The sequence below is a fragment of the Zootermopsis nevadensis genome, unplaced genomic scaffold (assembly GCF_977971745.1).
Source record: "Zootermopsis nevadensis isolate Lab colony 2312 unplaced genomic scaffold, Znev_1.0 Znev_ptg000017l, whole genome shotgun sequence".
NCBI classification, from domain to species: Eukaryota; Metazoa; Arthropoda; class Insecta; order Blattodea; family Termopsidae; genus Zootermopsis; species Zootermopsis nevadensis.
Genome location: NW_028259149.1, coordinates 5836944 through 5862115, shown reverse-complemented (window position 1 = coordinate 5862115; position 25172 = coordinate 5836944). Strand labels below are relative to the sequence as shown.

Sequence of the window (25172 nt, the reverse complement as noted above, 5' to 3'; positions counted from 1 at the left end):
GGGGCATTTTAGTGTCGGTAAAATTGTTTGTCCATGTTGAAGTACTGCGGAATTCACCCCAGCGTCTCTGTGAATACGAACTGCGTCATGTGACGGAGTACAAACTTCTGTGTTGTACGGGGAGACCCCGAACAGCGGTTGGATTGGTGACGCCAAACACGTACTGCAAATGGGGGACAGCCAGACAGACACACAGAGAGAGAGAGGTGACGAACCTGCTATTTCAAAACACGTTAAACTGATGCATAATTAAATATTAATATTTATCAATAGGGGGTCCGCAAGTTTTGCCTAACGGGTCCGCGAATTGAGTTATTTTTTGTACTGTATTGCTGCAAGCTTTTTTCCTTCACACTTTTAATACCGCACGGGAGAAAATCATGACGAAAGAAACTCTGTATCTGCTTAGTCAATATTGCACTTAATTAAAATGTATGAGATAATTTTGGGAAGGGGGTCCGGGGAAAGAGAAAGGTTAAAAAACAATATATGAATTGCATCCACGATTAATATATATGCAAGCGCAGATAAATATCGAAGCAGGAGGTGACGTAATTGTGTATAATATATTCAATGACCCCAGAAACAATGTAATTCAATCGACAGGGCGCTAATTGAGACATTAAAATTAGACCTAACATTTTATCCCCGGCCTAAAAGAGATTACTAATAAACATGTGATTTACAGTCACTCTTAAGTTTCAAAATAAATATTAAAGAATGATTTATTTCTGTTCCCAGATCTTTACATGTGATGTCGACATGAGAATTCAAGTTCTCAAGTCGACGAGTGTGAAGATGACATCTGAGATGTTCCGACGTGCAATCTGGTAGAAACTGACAGCAGACGTTTCAGAGGAGCTAAGTGCCTCCATCGTCAGGACGATGATAATGGACGAAGTAAGTGACCTTGAAGCGTCGGTCATCTACCAAACTACAAGGCACAACATCTTAGAAAATAGTCGTCTTTTTAGACGTCGGGTTCTTAAATATCGCACAACATGCACAAGCTGATTTTATCGAGTGTTTGCCTAGTAGATTTAAATTGTACTTATGGAAACCTGATTTCTTAAAAACTGAGCATGTCCATCGTGAACAAATGAAACGGTACATTCCGAGTAATGCCTTGACTAGTTGAGCGACTAATAGCTTATCGAGGACTCTACCCGGCTTTACGATCAGCGCCAGTTTCTCCGCTAACTTCAAGGCAATCAGTCATCTAGCCAGACATCCAGGCTACAAGAGATAAAGGACGGAGTTGCTGCCGCGCGCGATCGATCGCCTGGAATGCCCGTGTCCCTGCACAGTAGAGCTGCCGGTAGAGCTGCCTAACGTGCGGGGGCCATTGCGGCAATTCTAGGCCACACTCTACGACAAGGTGGACTTTCGTCTGTTATCATCGAACACATACAAACTGCGCAAGGCTGGAAAACAGTTAAAAGTTGTCTCATAAACACACTGTTTGCCGCTTTAGTTACTAAGACACAAAGACTACAGAGGCAAAGAACTCTGCCTTTTCAGAACAGCAATGTGTCAAATACAGACCGAAATTGGGACACGTTAAAACATTAATATGCTTCTGAGGATACTATAAAGTCTTAGAAAACGAATAATAGAATTATTATCTAACCACTGATTTCAATTTGGGGATGCATATAAAATAAAATTATAGTCTTTAACCTACACATTTACACAGATACAGAGTGGTTTTATATGACTATTAGAATTAAATATAATTTTACAAGTAATTACTTTGAGTCTTCCAAGTATGTTCTGGACTGCGACGCCGTGAAATCTTGGAGGTTGTTACCAACGATCTGGAGGAACATACCGTCTACATCTACAAGACAGAATGCAGGAACGCATAGTATGAAAACCCGGCCAGTTCAAGTGGTCACCTGTCTTATGACGCTGTGTGAGCTTGTAGATACAAGATCACAGAAAGTTAGTTTGGGCTGGGTTGGGCTGAGCCATGTTGGCTTAGGTTCTGGATAAGTACTAGGATCAACCAGGAGAGATTTTGGAATTGTCAATTGGAGTCTGAAAATGTGCTGGAGTCCTGGAATGGTGGGGAAGTGGACCTCGAAAAGTACTGTAGTAGCCATAAATTCCTGGCGAATTTCTCCAGAAGTGTTGGAGTGGTGTCAGAGCTGTCCTGAAGTTGTGCTTGACGTGTTATGGAAAGTACCTGGAGCTGACGTGGTGATGGAGTGGTTCTCGAGAATTACTAGAGTGCGCAAGGAAAAGACATGGAATGATTCCGGGAGATGCATAAGTGCTGTAGTAGTCCTAAATTTGTCCTGGCGGTGGTGGGATATTGTGAAAACAGTACTGAACCTCCGTGTTACAGAAAAGACAGGGAACATACTGACCAGCTAAGCGGCAAGTAGATTCTCTAGGAAAACTCTGTTCCATGGAGTTAGTTGCTTTATCATCTGCAATGATATGGTAATCGCTTGGTCTGATACGAGTTTTTGGAAGGCGATATGTTAAAAAAACTAATCACGTATTAAGCATTGAATCTGTTTAGTGCTTAATTTGTTCCCTGAATTCCCCTTGTGATTTTTAGTTATCCTTTGAGAATTAACTGAACAAAAATACACGTCTGTTTAAAAATTATGCGTAGGTGCAAATACAGTGAAGCCCCGATTATCCGACCTTAGCAGGACCTAAGATCGGTCGGATAATTGAAAATGTCGGATAATACAGAAGAGTAATAAAAAAAAACTAAAGTAAATAACAAAACTCAACTCAATAACTCAATTTACGATATCATTAAATTACAAAGAAAATACAAAACGACTTTAGTTAAAAAGTCTCACATACAAAACAGCGAATTTAAAGAAATGTAAATTTGTAAATGAAAGAGTTTATTTGTTGAAGAAATTGGTAATGAGCCTCCTTCCTTTGCATTGTGGGAGGACGCGCCAGCGCCTGAACAGAAGAACGTCTGCAGCTGCTGAGTGCTTCAAATGTAGAAGTCGCGTGGTGGGGGAACGTGATTCATTCCGCTACGAGCTCATCTGACTTAATAAAGTGGAGTGTGTTGAAACACGGCACTTCAGATAAAACGGAATGTTGGACAAACGTAGGTCGGATAATCGAACTCTACTGTACCTATTGTTTCTGTCCTCCAAAACTTTCGTATATGGCGCGTCAAGGGCGTTGAATCCATCAAGAACTCAGCTTCAATTTGGGTACAGTGACTTGTGCCACTTTCCCTTGGATTCCGGAAGTAAACAGCTGACGGTCGATTCACTCATCCCCCGTACAATGTAATATATTTATATAGTCGAACCACGTCATTCATAGCACGCGGATCAATTGCAGAGTAGAGCCAGTAATTGATCCACCCCTCAGTCATTCCGGCTAACTGAACTCCACAATAAATAATTCGCATTAACAAACGTCCGCAAACTGCATCCCACACGGTATTCTGAGAATGTCACCACTGAGGATAAAGGTAGAATGTTCGTCCGAAACGTTGGTATTTACCTACAAATCCACGGCGTTAAACCCAGAGGACAAACACTGACATCTTCACCGCCCCGAGAACCTCAAATCTCATAATTTGTAATTGTTCAACTTTGCTCTGTGAATTCACTTTTGTGTTTTAAGTCTTCCTTACACGAAATGAACGCATACAGGTGAGGTCGTATCTGTTCATTGACGTAAGCTATACAGGATTGTACGTACTACCTACCCCTTGTCTTCTCTGTCCGCTTCAGAGCCGAAGTAGGATGTGAATATTCACGAGCGCGTTCCTTCGAAATTGGTAATTCTTGGTAAGAATTTCGAAGAAGTTTTGTCTAGGAAAATACCTCGTCCTTACATACCAAGGCATTTTCTATGTTATATAACACATACAAATGCACGCCTCCTCAAATTTCTCACATTTATATTTTGATTTCATAAAATATCCCTAACATTAAATTCTCTACTATAAATTCAGTAAAATAAAATAGAAACAACTAACCATTTACCATTAACATATGGATTAATTATTTTTCAGGCAGGTTCACTAATAAGAGATACGAGGTAACGAAAGGTTTAGACACATTCTTCGACAAATCTGACGCTGAAAGGACGGTTCAAATCCCGCTTGGGGCAAAAACACGTATACACACAAGGCTAATATTCCGTATTATAATGTGTATACATCTTTTACGGAAAACCTTCATATACCTGATTTCCTTGCTTTGTTAACCATGTTATAATGCTATGTTAGGGCCTTGCGGTGGGCCGATCCAGCGCGCAGTTTCACAAGATATCTATAGGATTATTTCAGAATTAACTCCGATTCGAAACAAGTCCTGAATTCAGAAGTCCTTGTGACTCCAATGAGATATCCACATATTTTACCCTATAACCGAGACACAGACTTCTCATTGTGACAATTATCTCCAAACACATTGCGATAGTCCCGCCTGCCCCTAAACCTCACTGCCAACAAACCGTGTGGCTTGAAACCATAGACATTAACAGTCAGACTGAAGAAAGCTGGGCTTAGACCTGTTGTCAGGTTCTGTCTCGCCTACAGCCAGTGAAATCTTGGTATAATTTCCACAATACGATGCATACGGTTTATGACGGCACTGATATGATGTACTACGGACTCAGCTTCCAGTCACGGAACTGCCAACTCTGTAACCAGGATCTGTGCCTCCAGCTCCCTAAAGCCACTTCATTCGGCGGTGAGCTTCAAACTGAGCATGAAATGCGACCTCGCTGGCGGAAATAAACAAATAATCAAAGGAGAATAGAGTTATATAAGTGAAGAAAGATAAGACAAAAGGAACGAGGAAGGAAGCAAAGGTACAATAAAATGAAGAAAGAAAAAAATTAAGGACGCCATATAAGCATACCTCTGTTCAAAACAAATCAAAGCAACGAAAAATTAAAGTTTGCTTCGTAAATTATAAACAAATACAAAATAAATGGATGGCTAAGAGCTACAGAAAAAAATAACTTCTATGGAATTTCTCGTCTTACAGGTAATTCGTTCCTCGAAGAGGGTCCAGCTTTTGGCCCCAAGCGATATAACGAACAAAGTCAAGCCGTGGAAAGTTCTTTTAAGTCATTCTGCTCGGGAATGAGAGCAATTTTCCACTCCACTTGATTCTTTTGAACCGGTCCCCTTCCTTCAGTAGGTGACTGCGTTCATTTCAGAATGGGACTGCGTACTTTATAATTTATGAATCTCCCTAAGAACATACAAAACGAACTTGTCCTTCGTGATATCGTGGTAATTACGCGGAACTCTGTGTAGACACCTACATCGATTAAAATAGGCAAAGAGAAGCCAAGTTATTAGGGACTACACACAGACCGTATTAGCATGTGGTTACATCAGACCCCAGGTGATGTGTGTTTTCGTGGTGCACAAAAGAGAAGTAAACGTCTCTGTGGCAGACTAAGCTTCAGTTCGGTTCACTCAAGCCATTTGTTACACAATTCTTGCATTGATCGTGTATTAATATAAATTCATCCTCCTATCCAATGAGTACAGGGTCCTTTTTCCTCCGTGGTAAAGTAACCGGAGCTCGAGACTGACAGCTTACTAAAACAAAGCGCTAAGAATAAAAATGCTATGAGTTATACCATCATTCATAAGCACGTCTTTATGGAGTGGTATTTAATGAATCAAAAGAACAATGCCTTAATTTTCATCATTATTATTACTCTATGTTGCTTCCTCTCACGCATAAATAGCCAAATGTCGCTCATATGGTCAAGATATGTCCCCCCTCCTTTAATGAAGTCAGAATGCCCATTAGAAACCTCCGTCATTACTCCTATCCCGAACAAATTAAGTCCAATCGAAAGCCTTGCCTCCTGGTATTGTAAAACTCATTTAACATAGTCCTTCCGTCTACACCTAGGTAATGCCTTGAGGTTTTCCTGCCAAAATTCTGTACGGAAATTTTCTCATCTCTCCTCCCCGTATCATTCTGCAACATCTGACGGTGACTCCACCCACATCTGTCGCCGATGGTGAATGCAGAGACAGCTATCTTAACATTACAATAAAACAGTTGATAGCTGGCGAAGACGCCATTTCATTGTCGCCACGCGAGCTTCAAGTCTTACGCTGTCTTCCAAGAAAAACTCTTTGAAACAATTGTGGACAGAGGAGAAGAGCCTGTTATGTCAGACAATGATGTGCAAGAGAAGATAACACTTTGAGGAACAATGGTATACAGCACGAATATGAAAACGAAAGAAATTTTCGGTCTGAATATGAAGTTTCATAACTGTAGTACGTTATTTCGTTATTCCACATTGTACTTGTTTTGTTAAGGAAAATGTTGAATGCTTCAGGAAACACAGTAGCCATGTCTGTCTTCGTTCATTGCACTGACAAGTTAGAAACTGCAACCCGAGAAGTTAGGCACAACTCCATTTATTTGTATTTCACACACCCCTCTGCTAACCACTGAAATGTGTCCATATTTATGTCACAAGGCAGTGTTCTTAGTCTTGACTTCGTTTCCTGAATGGAGTTCAATGCACAATAAGATGATACAGCTGAGCTACTGGTGGTCCCTTAAGGAGTCTTTTTCATGGGATTGTCGTGCGATAAACGCATAGAGGACGTGGAGTTAAGCTCCGTTCTTACTAGACCCCGATACTTTATCGAGGTGTGTGATCAATTTCAGAGCGATGGCTACTTGTTTACACGAGACTGTCGTGCTGATGGTGTAATTATAAAGTTTAATTCTTGAAAACCGTCCAAGACTACTCCGATCCTAGGCGCTCACATTGACCCCCGAGCGGGACTTAACATAGTCGCTCGGCTGGCGAGGGAATGGGTGGGAAATACGGGCGTCGTCAGAACTGCTACGAGGCTCCTCGTAATTATTTGACGGGACATGCAAAGTTCACTACGCCTGCCTGCAATCCAAGGTACACTGTAGGGCTACTTATAAATCACAAAGGAAGGGGATTACGTGACAAATTAAATTTCCGACAAACAGCTTTAAAATATTTGAAGTAATTAAACAGAATCTGTGTAAAAAGCCATTTGCCTACTGTGAATATAGGCGTAGTTAAATAAACAGAGCAATTATTTATGATGACAAAGGGTTCAAATTTTTACCTCCACGCATGATTATTACATTTGTGGCAGTTTCTTTGCACTCGTGATTATTTGATTTGATTTCTAGATAAATTCTCAAACGACTGGCTAAACCGAGCATGAAAAAAACGCCATTCCAATAATGAACAAATGGTTTCTATCACGTTTCCATTAACTTTGACACAGCAACAGCCTGAAAATAAAATTATCTCTTTTCTGTGACAGCTGTAGCTCTATTGTTGTATTCTCTGAAATAACTCTTTATGCGAACTCTGCACAAAGTGTGTCAAATATGGCAGATACGTCCGTCCACTTGTTTCATCTCCATAATCACTTTACAGACTTCGATATTTTTGTATATTACAGGTTTATACTAAATGTCGAGCTAATTTGACTGTGGTACGTACAGACCAATTCATGTACCAGTAATTATTATATCTGTACAGTTTTATTCAGTCTATCCGTGCCAATGCGGGGAAACAACCTTAAAATAGACCACGGCAACCTTCTAAGTCCTTACCTAGAAACCACAAATAAATATTTTACAATCTCATCAGATGATGTACAACTTCTGCAGTTGATACAACGTTCCTAAGCACCAACCTGTCTGAAATCCTATTCCCTGGGTGCCTCTGTCTGAGTGACGTACCTCAGTGTAGCCTACGTTACAGAAGTTAAGTCAAATGTCTCAATAGCACCAGTCACTTTGATGCCAAAGCGAAAGAACTAATTAAAACAGTCATTTTCCTCGCTTCATTCTCGTAAGGCGCCTGCAGTTTCTAATGGCAGCTGCGAACTCATTTAGCTTCTGGAAGAATCTCATTTAAGAGGCATTCTTGGGGTTCACTTTCGGCAGTTCCCCTTGTTTTCAAGAGGCACGCATTACATCAATTTTGATCCTCATTTAAGGCACACGCAATTTAAAAATTCGCGCAAAAAAGAAGGCCTTGTTAAATCTGCAAGTTGTCAGGACTCGTTTCTATGTGAATTGTTTAGTATCAAATTTATGTTCACTTGAGATTATAAATGTTGACGAAAGTAGATAAATATCAGCAAAATTTAAAACTATGAAGAAAACTTGTAGGTATATCGAATTCATTCATATCTGGATCCTACTTACCCCCTCTGAAACAGAAGCGCTTCTAAATAATACTTGTTTATCATCGAGCAGTATCTACCAGACTACAGGCGTAACATCCCAGAAGACAGACATCTTAATACAGCACAAAATAGGATAACCTAACAGTAACTATAATTTTCAGAATGCCATAAATTAGACCGTAGACAAAGAATAAGCGCCTTATCGCCTGTTTAAAACACTGACGCGTAATTAGCAGTGACCTAATAACAAGCTTTCCTTGTTGAGACAGCTGGTACCCAACACATGTCGTGCGGATGGAATATCTAGGAAATTTGTTAACTGCTTCAATGAACAAGAAAAGCAACATAACGCAGTTCCTCTTTATTATCCCCCCCCCCCCCCAAACGGTTGATGGATACATTTCAATGGGCGTGTTAACTGGGATCGCAGAACTGTATATTTTGCATTTCATTTCACCTTGTCTGAAAAATTATCTGGTTAAATTCCTTCGTGTGCAAAATACTCTCTTGTGTAATTATGATGCCTTCCGGGTTTGTGCGCCGTGTAATATGGTAGATACTGACCGACGTTTCGGATATTTACTGGGCGATCATCACTCTGATGATACAGGCAGCTAGCACACTTAATACGTCGGTAAACGTCTACCAGAATACACGGCCCAACAGACATCTTCAAGTCTATTTGAGTTCTACATGTGTAAAGAACAGTTTCCGGAAAAAAGTGCACTCACCGATATTGACGATGCCGTGGTTGGTGAGTTCCCAGCAGGACTGGAGCCTCAGGATACTGAGTGAGTTGCTCTGTTTAGGGGAGAAATACCCCAGAGCAGCATCCGTGACGTGATAGGCCTGCAGCGAGAACTCATAGAGCGACGGTAAGAGTTGCGCCACGGCGCCAACAGCCTCGTCGGCCACGTTGATGCAGTCCGTCAGGGTGAGGGACACAATCCTCGGCGTCAGGCACGCCCACAATCCCGCCTCCGTTATCTCGTTACATCCGGCCAGTTCCAATTCGAACAGGGCCTGTAAAACAAATGGAGGGCGTTGCTCTTGAAGTTACGTATGGACCAACATTTATCCTGGCTAAAACTCTGCCTCGGTGTCAACGTGCAAAGGCGTCAGGGACGCTCAGGAATTTTTTTTCCCTTCAGTTTTTGCTGCTGGAGTTCAATGTTTAACTTCGTGTCGAATATTGAACGTGTATTCTGGTAAATATTGATTGACGTTTCAGAGGTGCTCAGTGCATCTACTGCCAGGACGATGGGTCATCTACCAGAATACACGGCGCAACATACCAGAAAACAGTCATTTTGATTGTTAAATCTCTTGTTTCATGTGCTGATAGTAGCATTGAACCATTTAAAACATTTCAATAATTCTTTACTCTAGAATCAAATTGTACAAAATATCTGTACCTCACAATGCGAGAGTGTCGGATTTGGCTATGGCCCAAGAGCCGACTTGCTTTCCGCATTGTGATCGACCTACGCCGAGATATGGCCACGAGACTATTCAACGACAAACTGTTCACCCAGCGAAACAGTTGGGCAGAACCAACACCTCTACGCTGAATACATCTAGTGTTTGTTCCATCACAGCAATCACACACAATGGTCCGTTTGTAACGTAACCGAGAGTGATGCAATGTGCCACTGGTTCGTATTAGGCTGACCACATAATAAACTAGAATACGTAAAACTGCGCTATTCACCTGGAAGGGCGGAGATATAGGACACGAATCTAATCAACTACAGCTTCTTCATTGATACAGCTTACGATGTGGACCAGATATTCTTGGTCCTGTAAGTTGTCCTGTCTTTTTCTCCTTCTGTCTAATACGAAATCAATACTGAACCATTCTTACTTCACGTGCTTCAAAATCTAACGCCCTAAGACACACACAGGTCATTTAAATAAAGTGAAACTTTCTGGTCAGAATTTTGAGTAATGTAGTCAAGTTTCCCTTTTTATCTTCAGTCTATTACACGCTATAAAGAATTTATTAAATATGAAAGCTGTAATCAGTTCCAGGTAGATTAATTTTGTCCTACGAGCCGAACAAAGACACTCCTACCATCCAAGCAAAAGTTAAATTATCCCACGTACTTACACCGTGCCACTTCAGACACAAATTATTATAAGTTTCTCTCCAAAATTACACTGAATAAGGCGAACAATTTAAAAGCATCAGTGTTTCACAGTCTTGAATTGTAAGTTTCTCATAAAGACATGCAAACTGAAGCGAAAAGCACGTTTCGGACTAGTAAGAGATGGATGCATTAAATGAACCCGAAAAGGCAGTATTACGTAAATGCGAAGTGCAGAATAAGAAAAAACAGCAAAACATCGCATCGACGATTAGTGTACAAACATTTCATATAATTTATCAATTGTGTTGGAGTAGAATTTAGATTCGAAAGATCCAATACTTGAATAGAAATGAACGGCAAGGTGCAACTGCATTCTAGACCAAACTGTATGACGGTTCTAGGAATCAGCAAAACCGACTTACATCAGGGCGGTCGATAATGCGAGAACTTAACATTGTAGCTCGCCCACAGTTTCCTCACCATGACTGCAATGTCTTTACAAAAAATCTGGGACACTTTAGCACCCTCTGAAGCCCTATAGGACTTGATTAGGTGAATAATATTGCGTTGTCCTCCTAAACCTTAACCTTCATTGGCTCATATCAGCAAGTAGCCTACACAATGTAAGATTTGAGGTTTTCACAGCGGTGATTATGCAGATTTCTGTCTTCTGGGTTGTTGCGCCGTGTAGTATGGTAGATGTTTACCAACGTTTGGAGGTCATACTACACGGCGCAACAACCCAGAAGACAGAAATCTTCAGCCTACACAATGTTCATCACCGACGGTTAGCTTACGTCACAAGTTCTTTGCAGGAAATTGACATAATTAACGCATAGTGACAAGAAGTCTCTGTCCACATGTTTTATATCCGAAACTACTGGAGAGCTGAAGATTGAAGTCTGCTCAGTAGTTATCGTGATGACTTAATGCTGGTTCAGCAACGAAGCTCAACTCAAAATTTGTCAGTTTCCTCATAAATGGGTCATCATATAACACGGTAAGACACAATTTTATATATAGTATATAATAATATATTTTCATTTCGGAATTGCAGCGGTTTATGAAGTACGAATGTAGCACAATGTAGATGCTTTATTTTTGCGAAGAAGAAATTGAAACGCTTTGTGGATGGATTTCGATATAATTCTCTGCACATCTGTTTGCTGCTATACGAAATTCTTGGAATATGAATAATACGCAAATTCATACACAAACATATATGCATAAATACTTTTACGTCAACTAGTGTGCAGGCCTGTTCATCGCCGTCAGCTGTATTATACTGGGAGAGATCATACGAAATATGTGGTGGATAAATGCAAATGAAGCAAGTTTTTCTGAGAATATCAGTTTCCTCTTTCCACCAATATTACGTCCACATCCGTCCCCATACCCCAGGTACGCGTTACGCTTGACAAACCACTATCTGAGTCATCTGCGGCTTCATCTCTGATACAGCAATTTGCCAGTGCCAGCGTAAAGGGATGTAAAAAAATGACAACCTACGTATGACTCCTACGTCACAGCCCACATTCCATATTACCTGTAATTTAGTAAAAATGTTATCAAATCAACTTACATGATGATATACGATAAGTAATTAGCTCAACAAGAACGTATATAAATGTGATCTGGTTCTCATATAAATTTATACACCCCGAAACTTAATTTATCTTCATGAGGATTTTGTATTAGTGTAAATGACTCAGATAAACAAGGAGATGAAGATGTCTTCTGAGTCGTTGAGCCATGTAGTCTGGTATAAGTTAAGCAACTTCTCAGAGGTGCTTACTGCCTCCACCATCAAGGCAATCGCCCTGTCGATGAAGCAAGTCAGAAGATGTAACCTTCGATGGCAAAAACAAATCAGTATGCATTCTGCACACTGTCTCTTGTTCCTTATGCAACGGCTGATTAATTCTACAGTACACTTTCTCTCGCGAACAATTATCGATTACATTCTGAGATACAGCAGCTCATTATGTAATATTCGTTTGATGTACGTGTAAACATACGTGTTACGACGATACTGAAATGGGTTAGCGCTGAATACAGATTTTCATGAAGCCTGTATACAAAACACAGAAATTGAATTACTTCAACGAAAGGTAATTACATTAGCTGTGCTGCACCTAACGTTATTAGCAGAAGGGAACTTTGACGAATTGGTTTCTTCTGGCCTCTGAAAATCTTAGTACATATGAAGCACATTTATCGTCTACACGATCTTTACATTGTGCTCAAAGTGAACGTATACAAGGGAGGTCTTTACAGTTCGAAAGTTTTTTTTTTAATCTCTGAGACTACTAAGCACATCTCGATGACGTTATGGTATCGATATCTACACTAAAACCTGACATACATACATACGTCGTATGTAATATTGGTTGGCATGGTCGATTACACCTTACTTACTTTACGTAAAGTTCAATACGGCATCGGATAAACATGTTAGTGCTCAGACCATAAGAAACGTATTGCGCAACGCTCAACTATGCAGCAAAACGTCGAGTAAAAGCCTTTCATAAGTGAAAGAAACGGATGGAGTTGGCCAAAATATATGTAAACAAACCAATGGAGTTTTGGTAAAACATAATATTTTCTGACGAAAGTAAATTTAACGTTTTCAGGTCTGATGAAATTTAATCTGTATTTCGAAGACCGAACAGTGAATTTCACCAAAAGAATCTCCGAGCAGTAGTGAAACACGGCTGCTGCGTTATGATCTGAGGATGGATGACACACAGTGGAGTTGGAAACATCGCACTCATTGACGGCACAATTATTACTAGCAATTACATCGAAGTGTTGCGTAGTAATTTACCACAAAGTACATTGAAATTGGGCATAAACGACTCCTACGACTTCCAACAGGATACCAACCCAAAGCAAGCCGCCAAAAAGAACAAAATAACAAGAGAATGGTTGCTGTACAATGTTTGCAGAAGGCTCGTCACTCGTCCGCAGTCACCAGACGTTAATCCTACCGATAATCTGTGGCATCTGCTGGAATCAGAGTTGAGGAAATGAAATTTTCCGGCTAAAGTGACTTAAAGAGGGTAATGTCTGAAGAATGGCTCAAAATTCCTGCAGAATGCGAAGAAGATTGCAAGCCGTAACTGATGCAAACGTAACGCACAGAAAATGCTAACTCTGTTTGCCAAGTAGAATAATAATGAGACAGAATTGAATATCCCAGTATCATGGTGAGTGTTATCTCTTGAGATTTATGATCGTCTTAACCTCCAAACAATTCGCAGCGCTGCTGGGTATTTATAATAGACCACGAAGAGCCACGGGCATAAGAAACAGAAGAACGACTAACGTGAGCAGAAGCTGGGGTGTAAATACAGTTACTGTGATCGATAACGAGGACTGTAAACACGGTTAAACTGCCAGCACAAGCGACGTGCAGTACGACACGCACATTAAAATGCGGCCAATAGACGGTCGGCGGCGAATAGAGCTGGGACGGGCTATCTCGCGTGACTTTCCTCAGTCTTTCTGAGCGGGTACCGTCACAGCGCAGCAGAAGCTGCTTAAATTTGAATAATCGTGAAGGGTCCGGAAACTTCCTGGTTTCAGCAGGATTTCGTTAAAAAACTAAATTTCTAAACTAATAACTACATTAAAAACATCTAACCATGGCATATATGCCAAGGAAAAAACACGAGAGGTAGGACAGCTTATTTCAAAGCAGGGAAACGAACCTGGGACCCCCGGAGTACGTAGCAGGAATCCAAAGCACTTAATCATTTAGTCCGGTAAATACATAATGATATTAAAATAAGCACGGTAAAGTAAAATAATTATATGTGTTCGTATTAATATGTTAACATCGATCTAAAAACATTGACTAGATAGAGAACTTGATGTTTATTTATATTCCTGACTTCAATATTATCAACGCCGTGAAGGCAGACAATCATCTAATGATATGTTAATTATGGATAATAAATTGGGAATGACGTACAAATGTGTCGTGTGCAAACTCAAGGTTAAATCAAAGAACCAGCCTGGAGAAACTGGGGAAAATCGGACGAAGCCTGTCGTACAATGAACGAAATATGACGTTCGACAAAACAAAGCTCTGGACACTGCAGCTGCAAGTTGAACGGGTCGTGGTCCATGCACATGGCAGATGGTTCTGCATTTGACAGGGCCATGTAACTGACAACTGACCCGACCCAACTCAGCATGGCGTAACATTATTTCCATTAACTGCACCTCTCACCATGACATCACGCAAATTTGTAGCGATACTGAGTTTGAAAAGAAAGAATAAAGAAAAGTAAAGCGAATATATAAAACGATGATACAAAGCGTGGCTTTTTACTGAGCAGAAATTTGGCAACTTTCGGAACAAAAAAAAAAGTTGAGAATAATGGAAATGAATTTCCTAAGAAGAGCGGATGGAATATCCAGAAGAGAGAGAGTGAGAAACGAAAGGATTAGAGAAATCATGAGGGCGGATCGAGATATAATTGAGGAGATAGAGAAAAGACAACTGATTTGGTACGGACACGTGCAAAGGATGGAGGAGGAAAGGTTACCAAAGAAGACTATGGAATGGCAACCAAAAGAGAGAAGGAAGAGAGGAAGACCGAGACCAGGATGGAACGATGGAATTACAAGAACCATGATAGAGTGGAAACTACCTCCGGAAGGATGGGAAAATAGAGGAGAATTGAAGAAAATATTAGGCACCGGAAGACCGAAGTAACGGTCAAGAAACGGAATAAGAAGAAGAAGAAGAAGAAGAAAAGTAAAGCTGTCCCACTATACGCCATGTAGGCGCTTGGGGGGAGTGGAGGTATAGCTCCTACTCATTCTTGACCTCGGCACCAAATTGGGGTGAGTGGTCAGCATCACGCCCCGGCCGTGCTTTACCCCTGGAAAAGGATCCCGGTACCCAATGGACAGGAGGCTGGGTGGACCCCAGAGCCAGTCTGGACGCAGAAAAATCCTCTGCCCCCGTCGGGGATCGAACCCCGGACGCCCAGTCCGTAGCCAGTCACTATACCGACTGAGCTACGTCGGCTCACAGAAAAGAAAGAATATTATTATATTTATGGCGACACCACAGTTTTATGTTATTTATTCGTTCCATGTTGCAGAGTTATTCTTGAGAGTCTAATGGCGATCACTCGGCTGTCAAGAATTACAAAGGGTTTTATGTAACCCAAGGCAGACTGCCGCGTTCACAAAAGCCCGCTATTGAATCCTGTCTCGGTTCGAGAGTAAAATTGCAAAGCACATAAATTCCGATAAAACATTTAAAGTTGTAGGTTCTCATACGGTAATGATTATTAACGTTTAAAAGCAGCTTACAACTTTCTGCCCCGAATATGGAGGAGGTAGTTTCCTCCAACAGGACTATACAGTGTCACAACTCTTAAAACCGCAATGAAGACGGACGCTGTTCCCATTACTAAACACAGCAGAAATTCAGAATCGTGAAATGCGACAGTGAAACAGCGTCCTAAGATCCAAATCGAGGCTTCCTGCCATCAGCGCTAGCAGAAGATGCGCTCGCAATAATCCAATTTGTATGTACATCAAACGACTCACAATCAGGACGTACGCACTCACGCATCTTACGCTAATAGACTTCTACGTCGACAAGTTACGGTGCTGCAGACTGCGAAGTTCTCAGTCCTTTCAGAGCGCCGTAAACTAGAGCAAATTGACAGCAGATGGGAACGCCCCCTGAGGAACACCAACGTAGCTCCATGATTCCTCAGTCCTAATGGTGTGAGCAATCGATATTATTCTCGAATTTGGAGGTCGGTATTTCTGATATGACTTTCGTGGTATTCCTCAGCCACGTAAGGAAAGTAGCCTGAATAGAAATAGTCGATAACAACCTCATTCCACATCTTTCGAAATTCACCATTTTAACAGTCATTCTCCAATTCCATTTAATTAAAGAGCATTGTTAAACAAACAAAGAAATAAATAATAAACTTGTCTGAGGTTCTCATGGCTAAGATAAAGATTTTGTTCTTGGGGGGGGGGGGGGGGTTGTGATGCCATGTGGAAGACCATCGATCGATAAACAATGAACTTCGCTACTAACTTCTTCCTTTTTGGATTTTAAACATACTTTGTTGTTAAAAAGTCTTAAAAATCTAAAACTGTAAAAAGAATCAGTTTCTAAGGATGGATCTCCCTTCGTCTTCAGATAAATAGGAGGGCACACCTGTTCTGTTGGTCCGATAGGTCGAGATATTCCCGATCTGTGGACCACGTTAACAGCCTGGTTCACAGCTAGCGCGTTTGAAAAATATACGAAGACGAGCAGGTTACACTTTTCTATTCTTATTTATCCGATAACAGTTATGATATGTCAGGAAACCAAAGAAATATTTCGTGGCGACCCGACTATGGCACACGAGCTGCAAATTGAAGATTTCTGTACATTCATGCCTTGCGTTAAGGCACATTCACACGACTCGTGTCATTGGATATGGTTAAAAAATATGGCACGTGGGAATGCCACTACATATCTTGTGACACATGATCAAGAGACATGACTCAGCGAACGGCAGTCTGCTGAATAAAGTGAAAAACTGATTTCTTATGATTTATATTTCGCTTCGGATAACTCAGCTGATATCCGTATTATAGCTAATCCAATATAACCTCACCCAAACACCCATCTTCCCCTATGTCTTGACTCTATTAGTTACATAACAGAACGAACACAAGAAAAGCCTCCAGTCTTTTCGAAGTCCATAGAATTTCCAACGACGATAGAGTTTCTGAAGAAAAAGTCTCTCTCAGAAATGTTAAGACCTCACAAATAGCTTTGGAGACGAAGACAGTGTGTATCATCATTGCCTTTCTGTTTGATGTTGGACAAAAACGATACTGGAGTGATAACAGGTAAAGGATTGCAGTTCATTACGATGTTCACGAATTTCTATTACTCTACCTTATCCTGACCCACTTGTATCCAATACACCACGTAACACCTAATCTGTATACGATCTTAGGCATCTCAAAGATGTCTTCGTATCATCAATTCCGACTACAATTTTGTATTTATTTTGTATGTACCTATGCTCTCTCAATACGTGCTATATGGCTAGTTCATCTCACCGTTCTTAATTACACTGGGTTAAATTAATTATCTCGTGAACATAGAGGGAATATAAGTGGTCGCACCCCTCGGTTCGTGCTACCACAGCGGAGTCCGCGAACCATGAAACACGAGCAGTGAAGCATGGGTAAGGGACAAGCCAAGTGAGTGCGTAAACTGGATGGACTGGCAGGCAGTCCGTATGAATCAACATCGCTACACGTTCTGTTTACTGATACGTAAACTGCAAGATCGCTTTATCTTTGCCTGTCAAGCTCGTTCGAGTGCGAAGCTGCTGTGCGTGAAAAGCTCATGCCGCCGTACCTAACCTCGTTACCTGCTCATGTACATTAAACATTCGCCAGAATAAAGGAATCGTTGATGGCTCATCTCACATTTCACAGAGGCAAACTCCTCGTGGTAAACAACGACACCTGGGAGACTTGCGTGTAAATTAATCTTTCGGAAACATGGTGTGAGGATGTGGACTGGGTTCATCGGACTCAGGACTGGGAGAAGCGGCTGGCTATTGTGGACGCGGTAATGAACGGAATGTTCCTTGACCGGCTGAACAAAGTAACAGCTTCTTCAAGACTGACTCAACTCCACGAAATAAATTAATATCAAGGCCAGTGAAATATGAAAAATAGCAAAGAAAGACTATGTTGTTCTCCTGGGTAGTGGCGCCGTGTAGACTATCGAGAAGATAAAATTTCGGAGAAACACAGTCTCCGTATTCAGGGATGAAAATGATCAAATCAAGAAAGATGAGATGGGCGAGCATGAAGTTCAGATAGGAAAGACGAGAAATGTGTACATTTGTATCCGAAATCCTCAAGACATTACTTGGAACACCTAGGAGTAGACTGAAGGATAACATTAAAACAGACCTTAAGCATGAGGAGAATGAGGACTGCATTTCATTGGCAGGTTCTTGTAAACTCGGTAATGAAACTATGAACTAAATCCAATATAATTATTATATTGCCATCAATATGTCAACAGAGACTCGTTTGTTAAAAAGGAGGTCATGGCAAAGCAGTTTATTCTACTAAATATCCGTGAATGACATTGTTATATAACCTCAGAACTGATCTTTCAACTCGGACCGTGAAACCGGTTAGGTGCCAAGACATCAGCTCGAAAATTCTCTCTGCAAGAATCACACACACACAAAAGAAAAACGAAAAAAAAAACGCCCTATTTAGAAGTCGATATTTCATCGCATGACGACGGAACGTCGCGGCATAATGGTTAGCACTTCCGCTTCATATAAGGGAGGGCTCGGATTCAAATCTCAGTCTGAAAAGCGTCTATAGTAACAGGGTTTCCATGGTTGTCCTCAGTCCTTCCAGACAAATGCAGGAATGTACCCTCATTCATAGACTGTTTCATTCAATTCTTTTTTAAGTAACTGGGCCTTTTCAATAATCATACTATTATTTCCCGTCACATAGTTTGGGCTACTGACGGCCTTAAATAAATAAGCAAACATGCCTTCAGTACCTAACAGACAGTACGATATAGGCCTATCATAGCTGTCGGTGCTCCTCAGAATTTAGAGAAATTGTAACCGTTAAGTTGTATTCTTGCTGCTTCATACAAATTCGAATTTTGACAAAGTTCATAAACAGAGTATAATGACAATTTGTATAGTCAAAATCAGTTATAATTCTGAGGAGCATTGCGTATAGCAACGTTTCTATAATACCTGCTTTAAAAAATCAATTTATAATGTTGGTAATACAATGAGGATGTTGTGAAAACTAATCGATTAGCTTGTTTGGTGACGTCAGCAACTGCTAATTGAGGTTATGCAATTACTTTAACCCACTTATATAATTCGGAGAATGGACACGCAAAGAATTTATTCGACCAGCATTCGTCATAAAGAATAAGTTTGAGGAACAATGAACGCAAGATAACGTTACCAAAATATTGAGTTAACACATGCCTGAAGATGATCCAGCAGTGCTTCCAGACCTCTGTCGCTAACACTGGAACACTGTAGGCTTAGAGAATGGACGTGCTTGGCAGCCAATGGGAAAGAATGTACCAAGTCCAGGGCATCCTCGTCCGTAGCTCCAAGAAGTGAGACCGCATGGAAACCTCTTCTGAGGAGCGAAGAGTAGAGCCTGGCTCTCTCTGGGCACGGGGCAGCCCTGAGCTCCCTACACTTCAGCACAGGTGTCAGTCCAGCCCAGTACCTGGGGGTCCTGTACAGCACATCCCTCCATTTCCCACACACTTGAGCCAAGGTTCGACGTTCACCAGGAGTAAAATAGAGGAAAAACTTTGACAGAAAACGTTCATCTAACATCAGCTGATCCCATGTCAAGTATTGCGGTAAAGAAACACTGGACGATGTTGTCGTTGCCGTGTTTTGGTTAACGACGGACGTCGGTACACGACGAGTAACTTGAGGGGTCACTAGGACGCTGTTTCCATTCACTGCCGAGGAAGCTGCTTTTGAACTACGACCTGAATGAAGACGAGACGGTTTTTCAGGTGCCCCAACACTACCACCACTAGAAGCCACACTGTTCGAATTACTTCCTCCACAGAACACATTGGTAACTCGTTCCATGACGCTAGTTTTAGTATTACCACCTCCATGACTTCCCGTCTCACCATTATTAGTGGCAGCGGAAGATGAACTACTACGGTGATGTTTACTGCTCCGTAAACCTAATCCATTTATCCTTTTTGAAAGTTCCGCACTTGCTCTTTCGACAACACCTTGGGCTGAGATAGACGACATAGTGTCTTCAACAAACGTCACGACTGTGTGGAAGACAATGATGAAAGCCTAGTAGTTGTGAAGAGTGTTGACGTCTCCATTACCATTAAAAAATCCTTTTTTCGGTGGTGAATCAGCACCACTGACACCCCGAAACAAAAAATTGTTTCCGCGATTATGTTGACCCCTTTCGAGACTTCACGGAACTATCCACCACCACCACCCTCGGGAGGGGTGGACTTTCTTCCTCTCTTCTTCACGAGGGACGGTTGTGTACTGAACAGACACTTCCACCTCGATCAAATCTGTCCTCCTCTCACCACCGCCCCCCAAACAATTTTAGCCAGTCGATGCCGACACGATTAGGCAGGTCTCCTCCCTTCCTACTGCTTTCATGCGCAGTGGTGACCGGCGCAAGTCGCATATACAGACTCTGTGCCGCATGCAACTGATCGATGTGCATGTGCGTATCGATTATTTTCAGTTTCCATCTCCCTTCACACTACCCTTACATAGACAGGCCGCAATTTATCGTCACTAATTTACGAAATACTCTGCTATTACAATCCCTTGTCTTTCATCTGTAAAAACTCAGTGCAACACAAAACTAATTCTAGCCCCAGGATATTCCAAAATATCAGACTTAAGATTTAGCCAGCAATAGTACATTGACATAAAATGGCGTGACCATTCATTCATATTCCACGGCCTTTAGAATTATGGTTGCATATGGCGGGAAGTTTTTCTTACAAACAACTCTCGGATCTAGACTAATGAAAATTAAATTTTTAAATGCACTAAAATCAGAACAAAGTGTTTGGGCAGTGAAATCTTTACTATAACCTTCTTTTCTGAGTTTTAACAAGCCACCCTATTTAAACTCCATGTATAAAATACACCACTGGAAAGAAGGTAAAACTCCAAGCATTTTCTGTCTCATCAATAGATGTAGATGAGTAACCAGCTTCATGATCCAGCTGCTTTTACCCTCGGGGAATAGAGGCTCCAATACCCATGGGATACAGGTATTCAATGCTGGGTGGGTCTTTATGAATTTCTGATTATGACAGTGAAGACTGGAAGTATTGTTATGTAATGCTGTAACAGGCCATAAGGTATATAAAGGAAAGGAAGAAGACAGTGAAAACAATCAAAGCCCTGCCAGGAATCAAGCCTCATCATTCAGAATTAACACGGTTTTTCTATTTTGACTCGAAGAGCCCATTTCATTGAAATTCTGGATGTCATCATCTAAACTATGTTAAGCACACAATTAACCTCTACCTTTAGAACGTTTTCTCTTCAGATCCACAACTGTGAATAGACTTTATTAGTTCGTGTAGGCCAAACCTAAATCCCAACATCCTGCCTCCCTATATTTGTGTATTTGTTCCTCTGTTCCCCAAAATAGAAAATACTTCAACCATCACTGGAATTATTTACCAGCTCATAGTTTAACACATATCTCTAGTGTTTTCGTTCTACAATTCTTACTAATATGTACAGAAATATTCAGAAAACCATACCAATATAAAAAATTAACATCGTTTTAAAAACTTTTACCATAAGTATAAATGCCTCTGCCTTCTGAAGCCTTCCACACAGCATTCAAATTTTTGTTATCTCTGAAATAAAAATTATTATAATTAAACCCCAACATTATTGAAATTCAAAGAAAAAACACAGTGTTAAATAATTTTTAGTTCTTCTGGTCCATATGTGCCCATAACTGGATACAAATGCTTCTTCCTTTTTCAATCCATTCTTACTACAGTACAAAGTTAACATATATCATTGTTATTATCTCACAGGTTTGTCTTCCTTTTGGCATTATTATCCAGTCCTCATGCATGAAGGAAACTGAAGACAGATTAACATCTGAAACTGATAAAAAAGTGTGTAAGCTGATGTTAATTGAAAAGAAAGGGATTTCTTTACTATAGAATTTATATTTTAATATTTTCCGTCAAATCACAATTTTTAATAATAAGATAATAAAATATAAAATATTTAAAACATCATTTCACGTTCCGCATCGAATGATCGATTTACAAATTGGAACGTTCCAATTTGTAAATCGATCATTCGATGCGGAACGTGAAATGATGTTTTAAATATTTTATATTTTATTATCTTATTATTAAAAATTGTGATTTGACGGAAAATATTAAAATATTAACTTAATTCACAATATGACGCAAATATACTACCTCTAGAATTTATATCAAAGTCTCAGAACAGTTATTAAAAATATCAATCAGGATAACCATTGGTTAAAAGAGGATGAATCAGCTACTGTGAAAAATGTACACAGGTGGAAAGCAGTGTTATCTTTGTCATCTGGGAACAGGGGAGATTCAAACTGCAAACTATGGGGCTTACAGCTGGACCTGATTGCTGGGTTAACAGTTTGAAGGTATGATACTGTGACACACAACAAGCTAGACCACATATAAGCTGTGATGCACAGCCATATAAACAAGGTAGGCACAATCTATATTTTGCTTCTCTTCATTTACACTTATCACAACATTTGTCATCAGTTTTTACTACTGCAGTTGGTTTGTGATTTGGTGTCCATGGCCCAAGACTGTCATTAGAATAGAAATCCATGGGATAATTCCTCTCCTCATCAGCTTGCCATTCTGCCTCACGAAGTGCAATGGCCCCTTCATATGGTGTCAGCAGAGGTTTATCAAAAGCCTTGCCCCAGTCTATGGAAAGTCGTGGACAGGCAACTTGTATCCAAGCTCCAATATCAGGAAACAAACGCAGTTTATCCGGAAAAATCTCCGAAAGCAAAACAATCACACCTTCTTTAGATACTTTACTCAAACGATCCTAAAACATTGAAGCTCATATCAGTATCATGCACAGCAATAACAATATATCAACTTACTAATATTACACTAGCAGATTTTAAAGGCTGACAGGCCAAGAAAAGTAGGACCAACATCATAAACAAATACAACCAGCTCAGTCAATATCATCTCTCACTGACGAATTTTAATTTTGGCAAAATACAAGTTCTCCTCTCTCTATACCTAGAGGCTTCACATCTGGTAAACTGTTTTTTGGCTTATTTGATTAAAATTTTCAATTGCATCAGATGTTCTGGTAATACCTTTCCTGAAGACTCCATGTTAATATTTTTACTACACTACCCAAGAAGAATGACCCAAGAGGATCTATATATTTAATTTTAAAATTCATTAGAGAAACAATAATTTTTATATATGTATCACTGTCCAGGGTATAATAAAAGGCTTCTAAATTAAGTTAGTGTGTTCCATTCTATGTATACCTGAAAGTGCTCCAAAACTTTTGTGCTCCCCTGGCGGCCTAGAGTTCCAAGGATTAGTCCAAATCTTGAAGCATTACTTGCCTCACTGATTGCTTGTTTCCTTACAGTTCGCATCTCAACATGATCATAGAATTCTTCTGTAAACTTCTTGTCATATGGATCATATCTGTAAATAAAACATGGCATATGTTCATGAAAATATGTAAAATCCTAATTTTGGTACTACAACATAAAGTCTGTGGTTTCCAATGATAAAATGATGTTAACCCAGTTTCATACAAACTGAAAACAAAAGAAAAACTTACATCCATACATTACTCATCTAGTTTGAACAAATAAAAGTCACTGAACCATACCTCATACTTTACTTAAATATGAGTACAACTCTAAACAACATTTACATGTTAACTTTACCTATAGAAGCATGGAAACATGAAATGAAAATAAGAAAGCTGTCAGTGAACCTACCTGTATGCTTTTAATTTTTGATTTGCTATCATAGCAGCTTCAAGATGAAAACGGCCATCTCCCAAATAAATAAGGACATCTACATCAGGGATTTGAGGTGCTGTGCATCCTAGAATTTCACCTGGTGAAAGAGGTCGACTTTGAGGTATTGTGATTTGATATCCATCTCGCCTGAGTTCAGCTGCAACTCCTTGCAGTGTGGCAACAAACTGAATGGTACTCACCAAACCTAGCTTCAAATGCTTTGGAAAATTAAGCTTCACAGTATTATGGAAATGAAGAGCATCAATCTTAATATCTACAAATATGTATAACATTTTTATCCCTGATGTTTGGTCAATGGGAATCAGGCAGCTATGTCCATAATGAACTAAAAGATCAACACCTAGGGCTTTAGCTGTATAATCGTCAACACAACAAGCACCATACGTCACGTCGCCCATTATAACAGTATCGGCTTCTGTGAACTTTTCAATTATATCTGCAATTGTAGTGGCAAACATCACCAATCCTTCTGGCATTTGAAGTGCGACTCTTTTCGCCCCTGTCTGACGTATGCGCCAGATTGTTTTGGGTATCTCAAAATTGTAATTCTGTGGGAGAACAGTCACTGCATTTCTAAGGTTAACATCGTGTAGGAGTTCATCCGGGATCTTGTTGACGGACTTTACTGTATGTTTAAACACTTTTCTTTCGCTCTTAGCTTTCACCACAACAGCCCCACGACCTTCCGACATGTTAATAGTGAATGAAAATCAAATTATTTCTCTTAATTTCCTCAATATTTATCGTAACCTAACCTCGCCAACTTCAAAACCACACAGCATAACCACCATGAACACGCCTTTGGCCTTGCGGGGAGCCAACCTATCCAACTAAAAATTATCTGCTACGTAGGTGATACGTGCATAATGAAGATTATAGAATTAACTGACTCGTGATGCAGCATCAAACCATAATAATTATCACATAAGATCAGGGTAGCACAACTTTCTACTTGGCCTGCAAAATATTGAAAATTTATCGAGTAAATATTGCGGTAGTAATCCTCTACATTGCATGTAGTAACTTACAAATGACGCATCATGTTCTTTTTTTTGAACAATGCATTAGTTGTTGACGCATATTAGGTCATTTATATATACCACTTTGCATGTAGAACATGCAATCAAATAAATAAACATGTTCTCATACAAGCATACATGAATTCCCTCTTGGTAGATCAAAATATTTTAACATAACTTTTGTGTCTTAACCTCTAGACACCCAGCTCTCTACAACTAGAAATTAACATTACACACTTA

The 25172-nt window shown here is 40.2% G+C and overlaps 2 protein-coding genes across 6 annotated transcripts in view; both read right to left on the bottom strand.

Annotated features, from left to right (window-relative positions):
• The window catches only part of LOC110834465 (F-box/LRR-repeat protein 16), a 57901-nt gene extending 36250 nt beyond the window's left edge, over positions 1 to 21651 (bottom strand). For all 5 annotated transcript variants that reach the window (XM_022073640.2, XM_022073642.2, XM_022073643.2 and 2 more), the window contains exons 1-2: positions 19311 to 21651; positions 8911 to 9202 (exon numbers count right to left, since the gene is read on the bottom strand). In XM_022073640.2, coding sequence (XP_021929332.1) covers positions 8911 to 9202; positions 19311 to 20117 — 1099 coding nt within the window. In that variant the 5' untranslated portion in view covers positions 20118 to 21651. The remainder of the gene's footprint in view (positions 1 to 8910; positions 9203 to 19310) is intronic.
• An 898-nt stretch (positions 21652 to 22549) lies between these two features.
• On the bottom strand, positions 22550 to 25030 carry Dph1 (diphthamide biosynthesis 1). The gene is made up of 3 exons (XM_022073646.2): positions 23869 to 25030; positions 23401 to 23566; positions 22550 to 22937 (listed from the first exon to the last, which is right to left on the bottom strand). The coding sequence occupies exons 1-3, from the start codon at positions 24603 to 24605 to the stop codon at positions 22608 to 22610; spliced, it is 1233 nt and encodes a 410-aa protein (XP_021929338.2). The 5' UTR covers positions 24606 to 25030; the 3' UTR covers positions 22550 to 22607.
• Positions 25031 to 25172: the final 142 nt, after the last annotated feature.